Source organism: Microcaecilia unicolor, chromosome 10 (assembly GCF_901765095.1).
Source record: "Microcaecilia unicolor chromosome 10, aMicUni1.1, whole genome shotgun sequence".
NCBI lineage: Eukaryota > Metazoa > Chordata > Amphibia > Gymnophiona > Siphonopidae > Microcaecilia > Microcaecilia unicolor.
Window position 1 is genome coordinate 147,112,339 of NC_044040.1, and position 13,091 is coordinate 147,125,429.

The window sequence follows — 13,091 nt, forward strand, 5'->3', positions numbered from 1 at the left end:
TAGTTTTAGTCCTGGACATTTGTTTTGTTCCATTGTGGCTGTAAAACGTCCAAGTGTTAGGCACATCCTGATCCCACCTTCAAAACGTCTCCTTGTGATTTGGACACACTACAGATGAATTGTGTAGATAAGAAAAACATCTAAATGGTGCTTTATGACACTTTTTGAATGTTTTTTGAAAATGAGCTCCATAGTAACCTATGGATGTAAGTCTAAGTGCTTTGAAAATAAGTCCCACTGTGCCTCAGCAGATCCTTTTCTAAAATACCACTGGAATTGAGCACAATCTGACCTGGATGTCTTATTTCCAATCTCATGAAACAGATAGGAAACCACCAAGCGGCAAAACACAATATGGAAGAAAACAAGGAGTGGGCCACAGATGTCAGAAGAAACCACAGGAATGGGTGTCAAATCATACAGCAATTTTATAGCACAACCCAATAAGGTTGCTGTGATTCTTCTGACACCTGTGGCCCACTCCTTGTTTTCTTCCATATAATTTTCAATCTCTACATTCTATGTAAAATAAGGTTCATAGGTGCCTATGAGGCATATTTTCAAAGCACTTAGCCTTCCAAAGTTCCATAGAAACCTATGGAACTTTGGAAGGCTAAGCGCTTTGAAAATATGCCTCTATATGTTTTTATGAAAAACTAACAAATCCTGCAGATATCATGGGTGAAATGAACCCGTGCACATTTACACCTGCTTGGGAGGTAAATGTACTTGCGTTTGTATAAATAAAGCATGTAAATTGTAATTCTGTTCATGCACTACCCCCCCCCCCCCCTCACACACACACACCTACATCCAGTCAAATAAAGTTGCGTATGCTCTTGTCAACACACATATTTTTAAATGTGGGGTAATATATGAGGAGTATTTTGCATATATATTCTGTAACATGCATGAAAAAAGAAAACTTTGTAATTTATCCCCATACTGAGTGCCTGCACTGAAGCAGGTACTTATTACACAGACAGCCCCACCCACCCCCTCCACCCCTGATGTACATCCAGTAGCTGTGAGCATTTTTTTTTTAAACACACTTACCATCACCAGATAAATTAGATCCAGATAATCATGCCAGGCCATATGTGGGCACCAGCACTGAATATCCAGGCCTGACCATATTGGAGGCAGCTGTTGGTACTTATGTAGGTTCTGGCCAATATTCATAGAGAACCTACATAAGACACTTATCTGGGACCTGGATAACAGTGATCTGTCAGCCTGTTAGTCAACCCCCCCCCCCCCCCCCCCCCAGTACCATTTCTCTGATCTCCCTAATTTCCAACTCCTGATTCCCTCCTTTCCAATCTCACCCCCCTCCATCCCGATCCTGTGTTCATTTCCTCTCCTCACTCCCAGACTCCCAGCCACCCCCGAGATTTACCTGATCCCTATTGTCTAGTGGGTCAGGACTAGAACAGAATACATGCACAAATTTATACCTGCTCTGAAGGTGCTATAAATTTGTGCATCTACATTTGCTATAACAGGGCCAGCCTTAGCAACTGTGAGGCCCTGAGTGAACCAGTTTGGTGGATGGGGGTCCTGACCGTCCAGTTTGTCCCCCTATCTCCAAACCCTAACCACTACCCTACCTTAAAACATGCATGTCTCCATAGACGGCTGAGGGCAAGGCCGTCTGCCACCAACCCTGAAGCCTACTGAGTCCCACCCTCGCTGAACAATGAAATCATCAGAAAGGGGCGGGATGCAGCAAAGAACAGGCTCCAAGGTCAGAAGCAGATGGCCTATATGAATCACTGCAAATGCCCTGAGCCCGCTATGGAGAAACACATGTTTTAAGGTGCGGGAGGTTTAGAGACAGAAGGACATGCCAGGGTGTGGCTCTAGGAGGGCAGGACTCTGTGTAGCCACCCTCTGCTTAAGGCCAGCTTGTTTCTGGATGCCTATTTTACAAAGTCAGTTAAGGGGTGCCTATTTTTAAACTAGGAGGATTTTTGGACTTTTCACCTAGATGTCCTTATATAACAATACCTTCAATATGTCTCCATACAGCAGGTTTTACCTTTATTCATTTATGTACCAACCAGCTTTTCTCTTATTGATGCCTTCAGGTTCCAAGCTGAAGGAAATAACAATGAATGGGCCAGGAGACATCAAAGTCCTAATCTTCAACAACTCCTTAGAATCAACAGAGCGCTGTGGTAAAGAAAGCCCAGTGGAAAATGTTCTGTTAGCAGCTTTTTATCTTCTAGATTTCATCATTGCAGTTGTGGGCAACACCTTGGCCCTCTGGCTCTTTATCAGGGACCGCAAATCAAGCACTCCTGCCAACATTTTTTTGATGCATTTGGCTATAGCAGACCTGTTCTTTGTGTTGGTCCTGCCAACACGACTTGTGTATCACTTTTCTGGCAATCACTGGCCATTTGGCGAGATCCCATGTCGGCTCACTGGATTCCTTTTCTACCTCAACATGTATGCTAGTATTTATTTTCTCACCTGCATCAGCACTGACCGCTTTCTTGCCATCGTGCACCCAGTTAAGTCCATCAAGCTGCGTAGGCCTCTCTATGCCCACCTGGCCTGCGCCTTCCTTTGGGTCATTATTGCATTGGCCATGGCTCCACTCCTGGTCAGTGTACAGACAGTTCAAGTGAACAACTCCACCATCTGCCTGCAGCTCTACCGGGAGAAGGCATCACGCCATGCTCTCGTCTCTCTAGCTGTGGCCTTCACCTTCCCTTTTGTGATGACTGTGACCAGTTATTTGCTGATAATCCGGAGCCTGCAAAGGGGGACCCGTATTGAGAACCACCTGAAAGAGAAGGCTGTCAAGATGATAATCCTAGTTCTGGTGATCTTTTTCATCTGCTTTGTGCCTTATCATATCAACCGCTACATTTATGTCCTCCACTATCACGGTGCCCAGACTTCCTGTGATACACAAAGGCTGCTGGCGCTCAGTAACCGCATCACATCCTGCCTGACCAGCCTGAATACAGCCCTGGATCCAGTCATGTATTTCTTTGTGGCTGAGAAGTTCCAGGAAGCCTTATGCAAAATATTTTGTGGTAAAGGTCCCACTATACCCCCAAGTTGTGAAGGTAAAACCAATGAAAGCTCCCTGAGTACAAAGACTGAACTGTAAAAGCTATAAGAATGAGGGTCTCAGATATGTATTCTCAGTTACACTTCCAAAGCCACAACAGCTAAAACCCCTATAAACTAAACGGTCTATAGTAAAGGCTCCTCCAAATTAAAAGTCCAGATCAAGAATCTCTTCATCCAAGGGGGCCTGGATCAGTCCAGAAAAACCTACTACTACAAGACAAATGACGGTATTTAACTCACCCCTTTAGGTTTATGCACTAACTCAGAAGATCCTCTAAAAGACTTTTATTAAACAATCTTGGGTGAATTTGAGAAACATTAAAAGAATGTTTGTTTTACAAGCATCTGAACTTTGTCATAATATTGTGCCCCGCTGGTTACCAGGGTGAAAGCTTGTACTGATCAGTCAATTCCTGTTCTCAACTATTGGTTTCAGGCACCCCTTAATTGACTTATGGAAAAAGCACTTTACCCCAAATTCTATGTATGGCTTGCACATTTCTGCACACAAAACTGCACGCTATCCTGAGATGCATGTGCAATTAAATTGGCTAAACAGCCAATCAGTACCAATAATTGAGTGGTAACAAATCAATTATTGGCAACAATTTGGATTTGCACGCACATCTTGCTATGCGCTGTTCTGTAAAAATCCACACACAAATCTTATAGTGTGCAATTCAAAAAGGGGGCATGGCCTTGAGAGGGGCATGGATGGGTCGGGAGGCATTCACTAAAGATGCGTACAGTATTACTGAATACTAGGGATCTACATCTAAATTATGCACCAGGATTTACACCAGGTTTCAGTTGGTGTAAATCCTCACGCCCAGAGTTTGGTATGGAAATCGGCTCCAAGCACTATTCTGTTAATGGCGTCCAACTTAGCGTGCTGTTTACAGAACAGCATTCCACACAGATTTTTTAATGCCGTTTTTTTTTTAGCACCATTTACAGAATCTAGTCCTTTATGCGCTTGTATAGACCTCCCTTGCCAGAAGCCCCTAAACAGCATTCCCCACACCTTTTTGTGGACCTCCTCTCACATTACATTACCTCTCACATTTATACTCCAAAGAAGTGTCAATGTGGTCTGCAACATAATTATAGCATTCAGCTAACCTCCAACAGCTACTCAATAAACATAAAATACTACTATAATCCTTACCTAAATTCTCTTCTCCCACAGAAGAACAGAAACAAAAACCAATTCAAAATCTACAACCTTTGTGCAGCTCACCCCTCCCCGGCACTTACCTGCCAGCATTCTTCACAAAGCCAAGATCAGCAAGTGCGACACTGCAAATCTCACAGAGGAAGCACTCTGGGTGCCAGTTGTTATTCATGGCTTTGATCACACGGCCAATGATGAATTCACCTTGGTAAGAAAGACAGGTGTGCTCAGTTCATATTAAACAGATTGCTGTCCCACCCCAATTCCCCTACCATCCTCCTCCCCAAAAAGAAAGTTAATAAGTTGCCGAGACAACACTCTCTCCAATGTAATGGCATAACTAGGATTGAATGGGCCCCTATCACTTTTTAGGTGCTGGGGACTGGGTGAACCCCTTCAGAACTCCAGTGGCGTATATGTAGAAATCGAGAGACATCTGGGAGACAGTGTGTATACATGGATTTCAGGGAAGCAGGGGTAGGCATGTATGAGGGGGGGGGTCAGGGTTTTGGTATGTTGGGCAGACTATATGTGAGGTGTGTAGGGGGGTACCTAAGAGCAGGGGTGTGAGGGGTGTCTACTGTATGTAAGATGTCTGAGGTAAGGGAATAGGGGCTCCTGTATGACAGGAGCACAGTGGTGATGAGATGTGTGGGACTGTGTATAAGAGATGCATGTCAAGGTGGGGAAGGGGTAATGGGACACTATATGCAAATCGGGAATATCTTGTAAAAAATAAATTTAATACAATTACCTTGGAACAAATCATACACAGTAAGAACTATCCAAAGAACTGAAATCTACTATCAACTATTATAAAATATAACACAAAAAATTGTGTAAAGTGATGTGCTCAGAACTTATACATGTCTTAATTATATGTGAAACCTCGCATCTGCCAGTCACTGTCATCTATCATCGCACATCCATAGTCCATCCCTACCATGATATTCAAAAATACATCTTGAATCTCAAAGTAGTTCAAAATCGGGAAGAGTTATCTGTGAAACACTGTGTTAAAGTTCTTCTACTGTTCACTCACGGAATAATTCCATACAGATAGATAGATGCAGGACTGCAAATGATATTATAAGTGCACATTGACCAGAATTGCACACAATACTCAAGGTATGGTCGCACCATGGAGCGATACAGAGACTTTATAATAGTCTTTGTCTTATTTTGTATCGCTTTCCTCCAGAACACTGAAGATGGCAGTATGTTGCCAACTGGTTCATGTGACCATACATAGCACCGATAGGAAAGAACCTTAAATAGTTTTCACATAAAGACTGGACCACTACACTGCAATGTACTATAGCTGTTTTCAAGTCTTGGGGCCCTGTTTACTAAGCCGTGCTAAAAGCTGGCTTTCTTTTTCCTGCCCAGGGGCATGGAGCCACTAACCCATAGTTCCATCCTAAAGGGGCCACAGCTGACATATGCTCCCCCTCCCCCAAAAGCAACCCTTCCACAAAAAAGGCAATCTTCCTACACACAGAGACATCCCTCTCCCCCCCCCCCCCCCCAAAATAGCCATCACTCACTCAATGTCTTTGTGCCTATCTTTTCAAATCCCTGGTGATCTATGGGGTTTCAGGACAAGAATGATCTGCAGTCACTCCTGCCTCTGCTGGCATCAGGTTCAGAATGGCAATGGAGACCCCTAATGGTAATCTTTCTGCCAATTTTTATCACACTTTAGTAACTACCCCCTAAATGAACAAAAAGATATTGAATCAGCATTCAACACTATTGACCATCAGTTCCTACTTAACACGCTGAAAGACTTTGGCATTGGTGGTCAAGTCTTATCCTAGTTTCTCTCGTACTTGTAGGAAAGGAAATTTCATGTCAGCTTCCACTAGCTTTCCAATCACGCGTGGTGTACCAAAAGGTTCAACCCTATTGGCAGTACTTTTTAACCTATTCATGGTGTCTCTGGGAGATATTTATCAAGATTTAAACATATTGTACAGAATATATGCAGATTTCATCATCCCTATTTAAAAACATAATCAAGATTTACCTGTAAAATTTAAAAAATATTTTTAACAAAATTATTGATTGGATGAGACAGGCAAAAATGTCCTTAAATGTTGCAAAGACTGAAATAATGTATGTAGATAAAACCCTTGACTCATCTCTATCAACAACGTTTGAATATCAAGGCAAAAAAGTGATCGTGAAGTCCTTTGACTATAGTCTAGGAGTCTTCCTAGACACTAATTTATCAGTGCAAAAACATATAAACTATGTGATCTCAGCCTCTCTCTTTCAATTTCGCATGTTGAGCAAGTTGACAGATATGTCACACCTTATGACTTTCAGACAATTGTACATAGATGGGTACTGACTAAAATTGACTACTGTAACTCTCTCTTTCTGAGTATACCATCATCCCAAGTCTAAGCCCTGCAGGTCATTCAAAACACAGCTGCACAACTGATCTCTAGAATCTCAAAGACTGAACACATAACTCCAACACTAAAGAAATTGCACTGGCTTCCTGTAACATACAGAGTTCAGTTCAAGATTCTTGTATTGACACATCATCATATATTTGGGACTGTTCCAGCCTACTTCCAAAATACCCTGCAATCATACAAACCAAAATGAGCTCTAAGATCAGAGACATCCTACTAGCTCTACTTACCTTCCGTGAAATTATATAACTATGCAGAAACAAAACTATGAGCCTTCTCGATCGCCGCCCCATCCTTGTGGAATGCTTTACCTGGATACCTGAGATCATGTGAAGATACTCAACAATTCAAACAGTTGCTAAAAACACATCTGTTTACAAAAGCCTTTCTGGCCACATGAGAACTTATCTGATTGACTCTCTCCTTTTTTACTTTCTTTCTTCTTTCCTTGTTTGTTTGTTGTTACAGACATTCTATGGAGCAGGTTTCATCCTCATATGCTTAGTGACTGTTACCCGTCTAAAACTATGTATATGACAACTGATCAAGACCATATATACGACTATTGTTTAAGTGTGTATATGGCTATTGTTAAGCAGCTTGGATAAAGGTGGAATATAAATGTGGTAAATAAACAAATAGACATCTCAGAGGAAATAATAGGCATCTCAGAGGACCGGTAAAGAAAAAGGACAAGCAATAGGAAATCGATACCAAGGTACTAAATTTATCAAAATTACAGAGCAGACTGAACTGCTAGTGGAGTGATGCTATATATCAAGGATGCCACAGAGTTAAATATGATGCAAGTTCTACAAGAAAGAAACTGCACACTGGAATCTCTATAGATAAAAATTTTATGAGGGACAAGAGGGAGTATAGCAGATGAGGGTTTATCATTGTCCATTGTAACAGGACATCAAAATAGACAATGAAACACTATTGGAGATTAGAAGGGATACTAAAAATGAAAGAGATCCAAAATCTTTGGGATGAATTTTCATCAGGGCATGAAAAGGAGGTTAAATTTCTAGAATCCATAAACAACCGCTTAACGGAGAAGCTGGTTCTGGAATGAATGAGAGCAAGAGCTACTTTAAATCAAGTCCTCAGTAGAATGCAATGAGCTCCAAATATATGCATATTTATCTCATGCATATTCATTGTGGTAATCTGAAAACCTGACTAGCTAGGTGTGCCTCCAGGAGAACGTTGAGAAGCACTGTTCTAAAGGAACTCGCACATGAAACTGCAGACCTAATCAAAGTAATTTGCAACCCATTATTCAAGTCTGCCACTGTAACTGAAGATAGCAGATTAGCCAGTAAAATGCCAGAGGTGATCCAGAAGACTACAGCCAAAAGGAGCCTGACATTGGTGCCTGCTAAAATGTTGGAGCTATTGCTAAAACAATAATTAATGAGCAGAAGGATAAATGAATACATTTAGCAAGTAAATCACACCTTACTAATTTCTTGGAATTCTTTGAAGGTGCAAAGAAGCATGTGAAAAAGTGTGAGCTAGTCACTAAAGCATATCTAGATTTTCAAAAGGCATTTGACAAAGCCCTCATGAGGCTCCTTGGGAAATTAAAATGCATCTCGCAGTAAGCCATTTTAACCAGCGGATGTGAACAATGTCAGCATTTTAGCTGGATTAAAACAGGTTCTGGAGGACAGCTCATTTAACAATTACTAGGTAGATGAAAATCATGACATTTTATTTTTCTGAGGAATAGGAACAGATTGGCCACTATCAGAGACAGGATGCTGAGCCTGGGATGACATTTATGCTCTTAGGTTTAAAAGTTATAAGAATGGGAACCAGGGAAATCATCTTGACTTTTTTAAAAGAAATTTAAGGCCATTATGTCTAGGATGAGTCTACATCCTCCAGTCTTTTTCAGACCAGGAAGTACTTAGAATAAAAACTCTGCTTTCTCTCCTGTGATGGAACACATTTAACCACTCTGTCCAACGAAAAGGAGAAAAGCTGGCTCAGTAGGGAGGGCATGAAGCATGGAATGGTGATCTTTAATAAGATTCCTTGACCTAATCTTCAAAGATATTGGTCTCCACTGCTCAACATGTTAGCAAGTCTTTCCTTGTCATTTTCAGAAAAAACATGGGGCCCACACCTATGAGAATCAGTGAGCATCAATTCTGTTGCAGACTAGGATCTGGATATTGTTTCAAAAACATTGTAGATCATACAAATCAGATCTCAACATTTTTCAAAAGGTAAACAAATATTCATAAAGACTTTTTCAGAATGCTACAATTTAGTTGTGTAGCTATTTACAATTATACCCGCTCCATTAAGGTTCATAGATACCTGACCAAGAGATACCAAAGCTTGGGTTTTAGTAAAAGATCATGGATTTGATATAACGTCTTGCTGCAGTACAACCAAAGCACTTTACATTACTGTATATACAGGTACTTTCTCTGTCCCTAGTGGGCTCACAATTTATGCTTTTGTACCTGGGACAATGGAGGGTAAAGTGAGTAGCCCAGAGTCACAATGAGGTGCAGTGGGAATTAAACCCAGTTCCCCAGGTTCTCAACCCACTGATTTGACAACCACATTGTGATGTGGTAGCTAAAGCTAGTTAAAATATTTGAGCTGTGTTGACACAATACTAATGTCAGCCTTGCAGTGTTTTGTTTTGTTTTGCTATTGTCAATTTTGTTATTGTACATTGAACCAATCATCAATATATTACACCACATTTTCATACATTGCTTCTTATTACATTTGCTTCTCTACTATATACAACATTCATCCAACAGTCCTTGAACTTTTGTCAATTGCATACATCTTAGCAGGGAAAGTGAGCGGATCATGCCACCGACTGTTTAGGGATATTAAAGACATGAGGCAATCAAATAAAGGAACTCTGGGTTCTCCTGCCATCCTTCAAACAAATGCTGAAAATAAAATGTCCTCAGACAAGTATGGATGTGGTGCAATAATATGTGGAGGGGCATAATCGAAAGGGGCGCCCAAGTTTTCCTGAGGATGTCCTAACAGGACGTCCCGGCGAAGGGGCAGGGAAACCCGTATTATCGAAACAAGATGGGTGTCCATCTTTTGTTTCAATAATACGGTCGAGGTAACCCAAATCTTGAAATTTAGGTCGTCCCTAGAGATGGTCGTCCTTAGACTTGGTCGTTTCTGATTTTCGGCGATAATGGAAACTAAGGACACCCATCTCAGAAACGAACAAATGCAAGCCATTTGGTCATGGGAGGAGTCAGCATTCGTAGTGCACTGGTCCCCCTGACATGCCAGGACACCAACCGGGCACCCTAGGGGGCACTGCAGTGGACTTCAGAAATTGCTCCCAGGTGCATAGCTGCCTTAACTTGTATGCTGAGCCCCCCAAACCCACTACCCACAACTGTACACCACTACCATAGCCCTTATGGGTTTTGGAGGGCACCTAGATGTGGGTACAGTGGGTTTCTGGTGGGTTTTGGAGGGCTCACATTTACCATCACAAGTGTAACATGTAGGGGGTGGATTGGCCTGGATCCGCCTGTCTGAAGTACACATAGTTCCCTTACCTTGTGTGCTGAGTCCCCCCCCAAACCCCCTACCCACAACTGTATACCACTACCATAGCCCTTATGGGTGAAGGGGGGCACCTAGATGTGGGTACAGTGGGTTTGTGGTGGGTTTTGGAGGGCTCCCTGTTTCCTCCACAAATGTAACAGGTAGGGAGGGGGATGGGCCTGGGTCAGCCTAAGTGCACTGCACCCACTAAAACTGCTCCAGGGACCTACATACTGCTGCGATGGACCTGAGTATGACATTTGAGGCTCGCAAAGAGGCTGGCAAAAAATATTTAAACAAATTTTTTTTAGTGTGGGAGGGGGTTAGTGACTACTGGGGGAGTAAGGGGAGGTGATCCCCGATTCCCTCTGGTGGTCATCTGGTCAGTTCGGGCACCTTTTCATGGCTTGGTCGAAAGAAAAAAAGGACCAAGTAAAGTCGTCCAAGTGCTCATCAGGGACGCCCTTTTTTTCAATTATGGGTCGAGGACGCTCATGTGTTAGGCACGCCCAAGACCCGCCTTCGCCACACCTCCAACACGCTCCCAGGAACTTTGGTCATCCCTGTGATGGAAAGCAGTTGGGGACGCCCAAAATCGGCTTTCGATTGTGCCGATTTGGGAGACCCTGGGAGAAGGACACCCATCTTGCAATTTGTGTCGAAAGATGGGCATACTTCTCTTTCTAAAATAAGCCTGATAGTAGTGCATATGCACCATCAACTTAAAGAGGAGCATCTCAAAATTCTTGTTTTTCAGCTAGATGGCAGCAGAAAATGTTTTGATGGATAAACAACTTAAGCAGTCATCCTACGCCCCTGAGTAATACGTCTTCCTGTTGCAAAGCAGATTCCAAAGGAAGATTTAGACAGCTGAAACACAATATGTCATCAGAAAAGGACCTGCTTACTGTGCTGACAAGAGTTTTACTCAATCTGTGGACTTTTCCCTCTTTTCATTACAGTAATCCTAAATTTTATGTTTTAAATAAATTAATAATAATAAGCCATCACACCCTGCTTAAGCTGAACTCATTCTAGGGCTTTTTTGCAGGTAAAATTCAAAGGCCGTGGCTAGTTTAAAGAGGTTGCAAATCATAAGGAAGCTACTTAGAGTCAGGTAACTTACCACAGGCTCCACAGCAAGGTGCAAACAACATCTGAAAGTCATGCTCACAGTACTTTCGTCCTTCAAACTGGGAATAAACAAAGACAACTGTTTTACTACAGAATAATCAATAAAATGACACCAATTGCCCCGCCAACCTCTAATCAGGGCCAGTTTGTCCATTAGGCAAATTAGGCATCTGCCTAGGGCAGCACAATTTAGGGAACAGCATTAACCCATTAATCAGTATGCCTATGGAAAATATCACAACCAGTGTGCGACCTTGAGCATGTGCGGATGCTCTAGGCCCAATACCAGTTGCAATGTCTTCCACAGGCACACTAAATGTCATATCAGTGCCACCCTGGAAGGGATAAGGAAGGAAAGGAAAGCTACTGAATACCTTGGGGTACGCAGGAGGGGAAGGTAAGAGAGGTAAGAGGAGATGCTGAACACTGGGAAGAGGGAGCAAATGAGTAGGAAAGGAAAGAAATGCTGGAGAACATGAAGGAGGGAGAAGTAGAAAGGCAGAGAAATGATGAAGAGGACTAGAGAGAAAAGTTGGGAAGGAGAGAAATGCTGGACACCATTCAGAGGAAGAGGACAGAAGGAGATGCTAGTCATCATGGGGGTTGGGGGAGAGTAGTGAAGGATAGAACTGCTGGACAACAGGAGATGTTAGGCTACAGATGGATAAGGATGGGGATATGTTGGACATGAGTACAGTGGGAGTAGGGCCTTGAGCTGCTCTGGGGTAGGAGAGAAGCACGGTTGAAATTTTGCCTACGGTGTCAGGTACCTTGGGCTGGCCTTGCCTCTAATAATATTGTTGAAAATAAGGAGAGTTTACACTCTAATTATGTCATTTATGGATAATGGCACACTGAAAGTAGGGACTAGCCAGAAGCACTAGGAACAGGCTAACAAGGGGTATCAAGACATGCTGCCAGAAGGTTTACAATACAGAAGCTATTAGGAGCCCTGAAGACAGGTAGCCCATGCTCATAAGGGCAAAAGTGAAGTGAGATAGGATTATATAGGGTTTTACAGTAATTAATAATCTCACCTCATAGAAAAGTCCATCAGGAAACTTTCGGAAACACTGTGCACACACAAAGCAGTCTTCATGATACAACTCTCCATTACTGTTTACAATCCTCTCAGCTGGATCAAAACGGGACCGACAGCGCTCACACACCGCATTGGCGAGAGCATCGGCCATGTTACTGAGAGAAAGAAGAGTTTGAGTCAGAAGTCAAATCATTAATATACATATTAACAAATCATATGCATAAAAAGGCCAAGACCATTCCAGCGACCAAAGCCTGGACAATTACAGCAAGAAGATACTTTCTGCTGAAAACACAAGACACCTACAGAAAAAGAATGGGCCTGTTCTTATGGCACAGACAGGCCACTCCATTACCTCTTATTTCAATACTTTGAATCCAAATTCAGAAGTATAAGACTGAGTCAAGTTAATTTGTCTTCTCACAGTATACGTTTACAAGTACATTTCTAGAATAACTCCCCATCCACTCTACAACATTCAGAGGCAGTGCAGATGTGGTCATTGAGTGGGATGGTCACATGTTACACATGCTCTTTACCATCATATCTAGCATGAGCTCTGATAATTTTATCCTGGATCCTGTACAGTGCTTGCTAGGGATCAACATCCGAAATACTGTACCTTGTTCCAGAAACAGCAGGGAAAAAGGGAAAAAGTTTACCTATC

At 42.4% G+C, this 13,091-nt stretch overlaps 2 protein-coding genes across 2 annotated transcripts in view; one reads left to right on the top strand and one right to left on the bottom strand.

Annotated features, from left to right (window-relative positions):
• Nucleotides 1-13,091, bottom strand: part of LIMS2 (LIM zinc finger domain containing 2) — a 67,129-nt gene that overhangs the window by 25,960 nt on the left and 28,078 nt on the right. Inside the window, exons 2-4 of the mRNA XM_030215792.1 lie at nt 12,420-12,579; nt 11,375-11,441; nt 4,348-4,468 (exon numbers count right to left, since the gene is read on the bottom strand). Coding sequence (XP_030071652.1) covers nt 4,348-4,468; nt 11,375-11,441; nt 12,420-12,579 — 348 coding nt within the window. The remainder of the gene's footprint in view (nt 1-4,347; nt 4,469-11,374; nt 11,442-12,419; nt 12,580-13,091) is intronic.
• Nucleotides 2,114-3,339, top strand: GPR17 (G protein-coupled receptor 17). Its single transcript, XM_030215791.1, has one exon. It carries the CDS (start codon nt 2,114-2,116, stop codon nt 3,125-3,127), a length of 1,014 nt encoding a protein of 337 aa, XP_030071651.1. The 3' UTR covers nt 3,128-3,339.

What these genes read in the sequence shown, in the direction of transcription:
- GPR17 (XM_030215791.1), top strand. Translation starts at nt 2,114, where the DNA reads ATGAATGGGCCAGGAGACATCAAAGTCCTAATCTTCAACAACTCCTTA.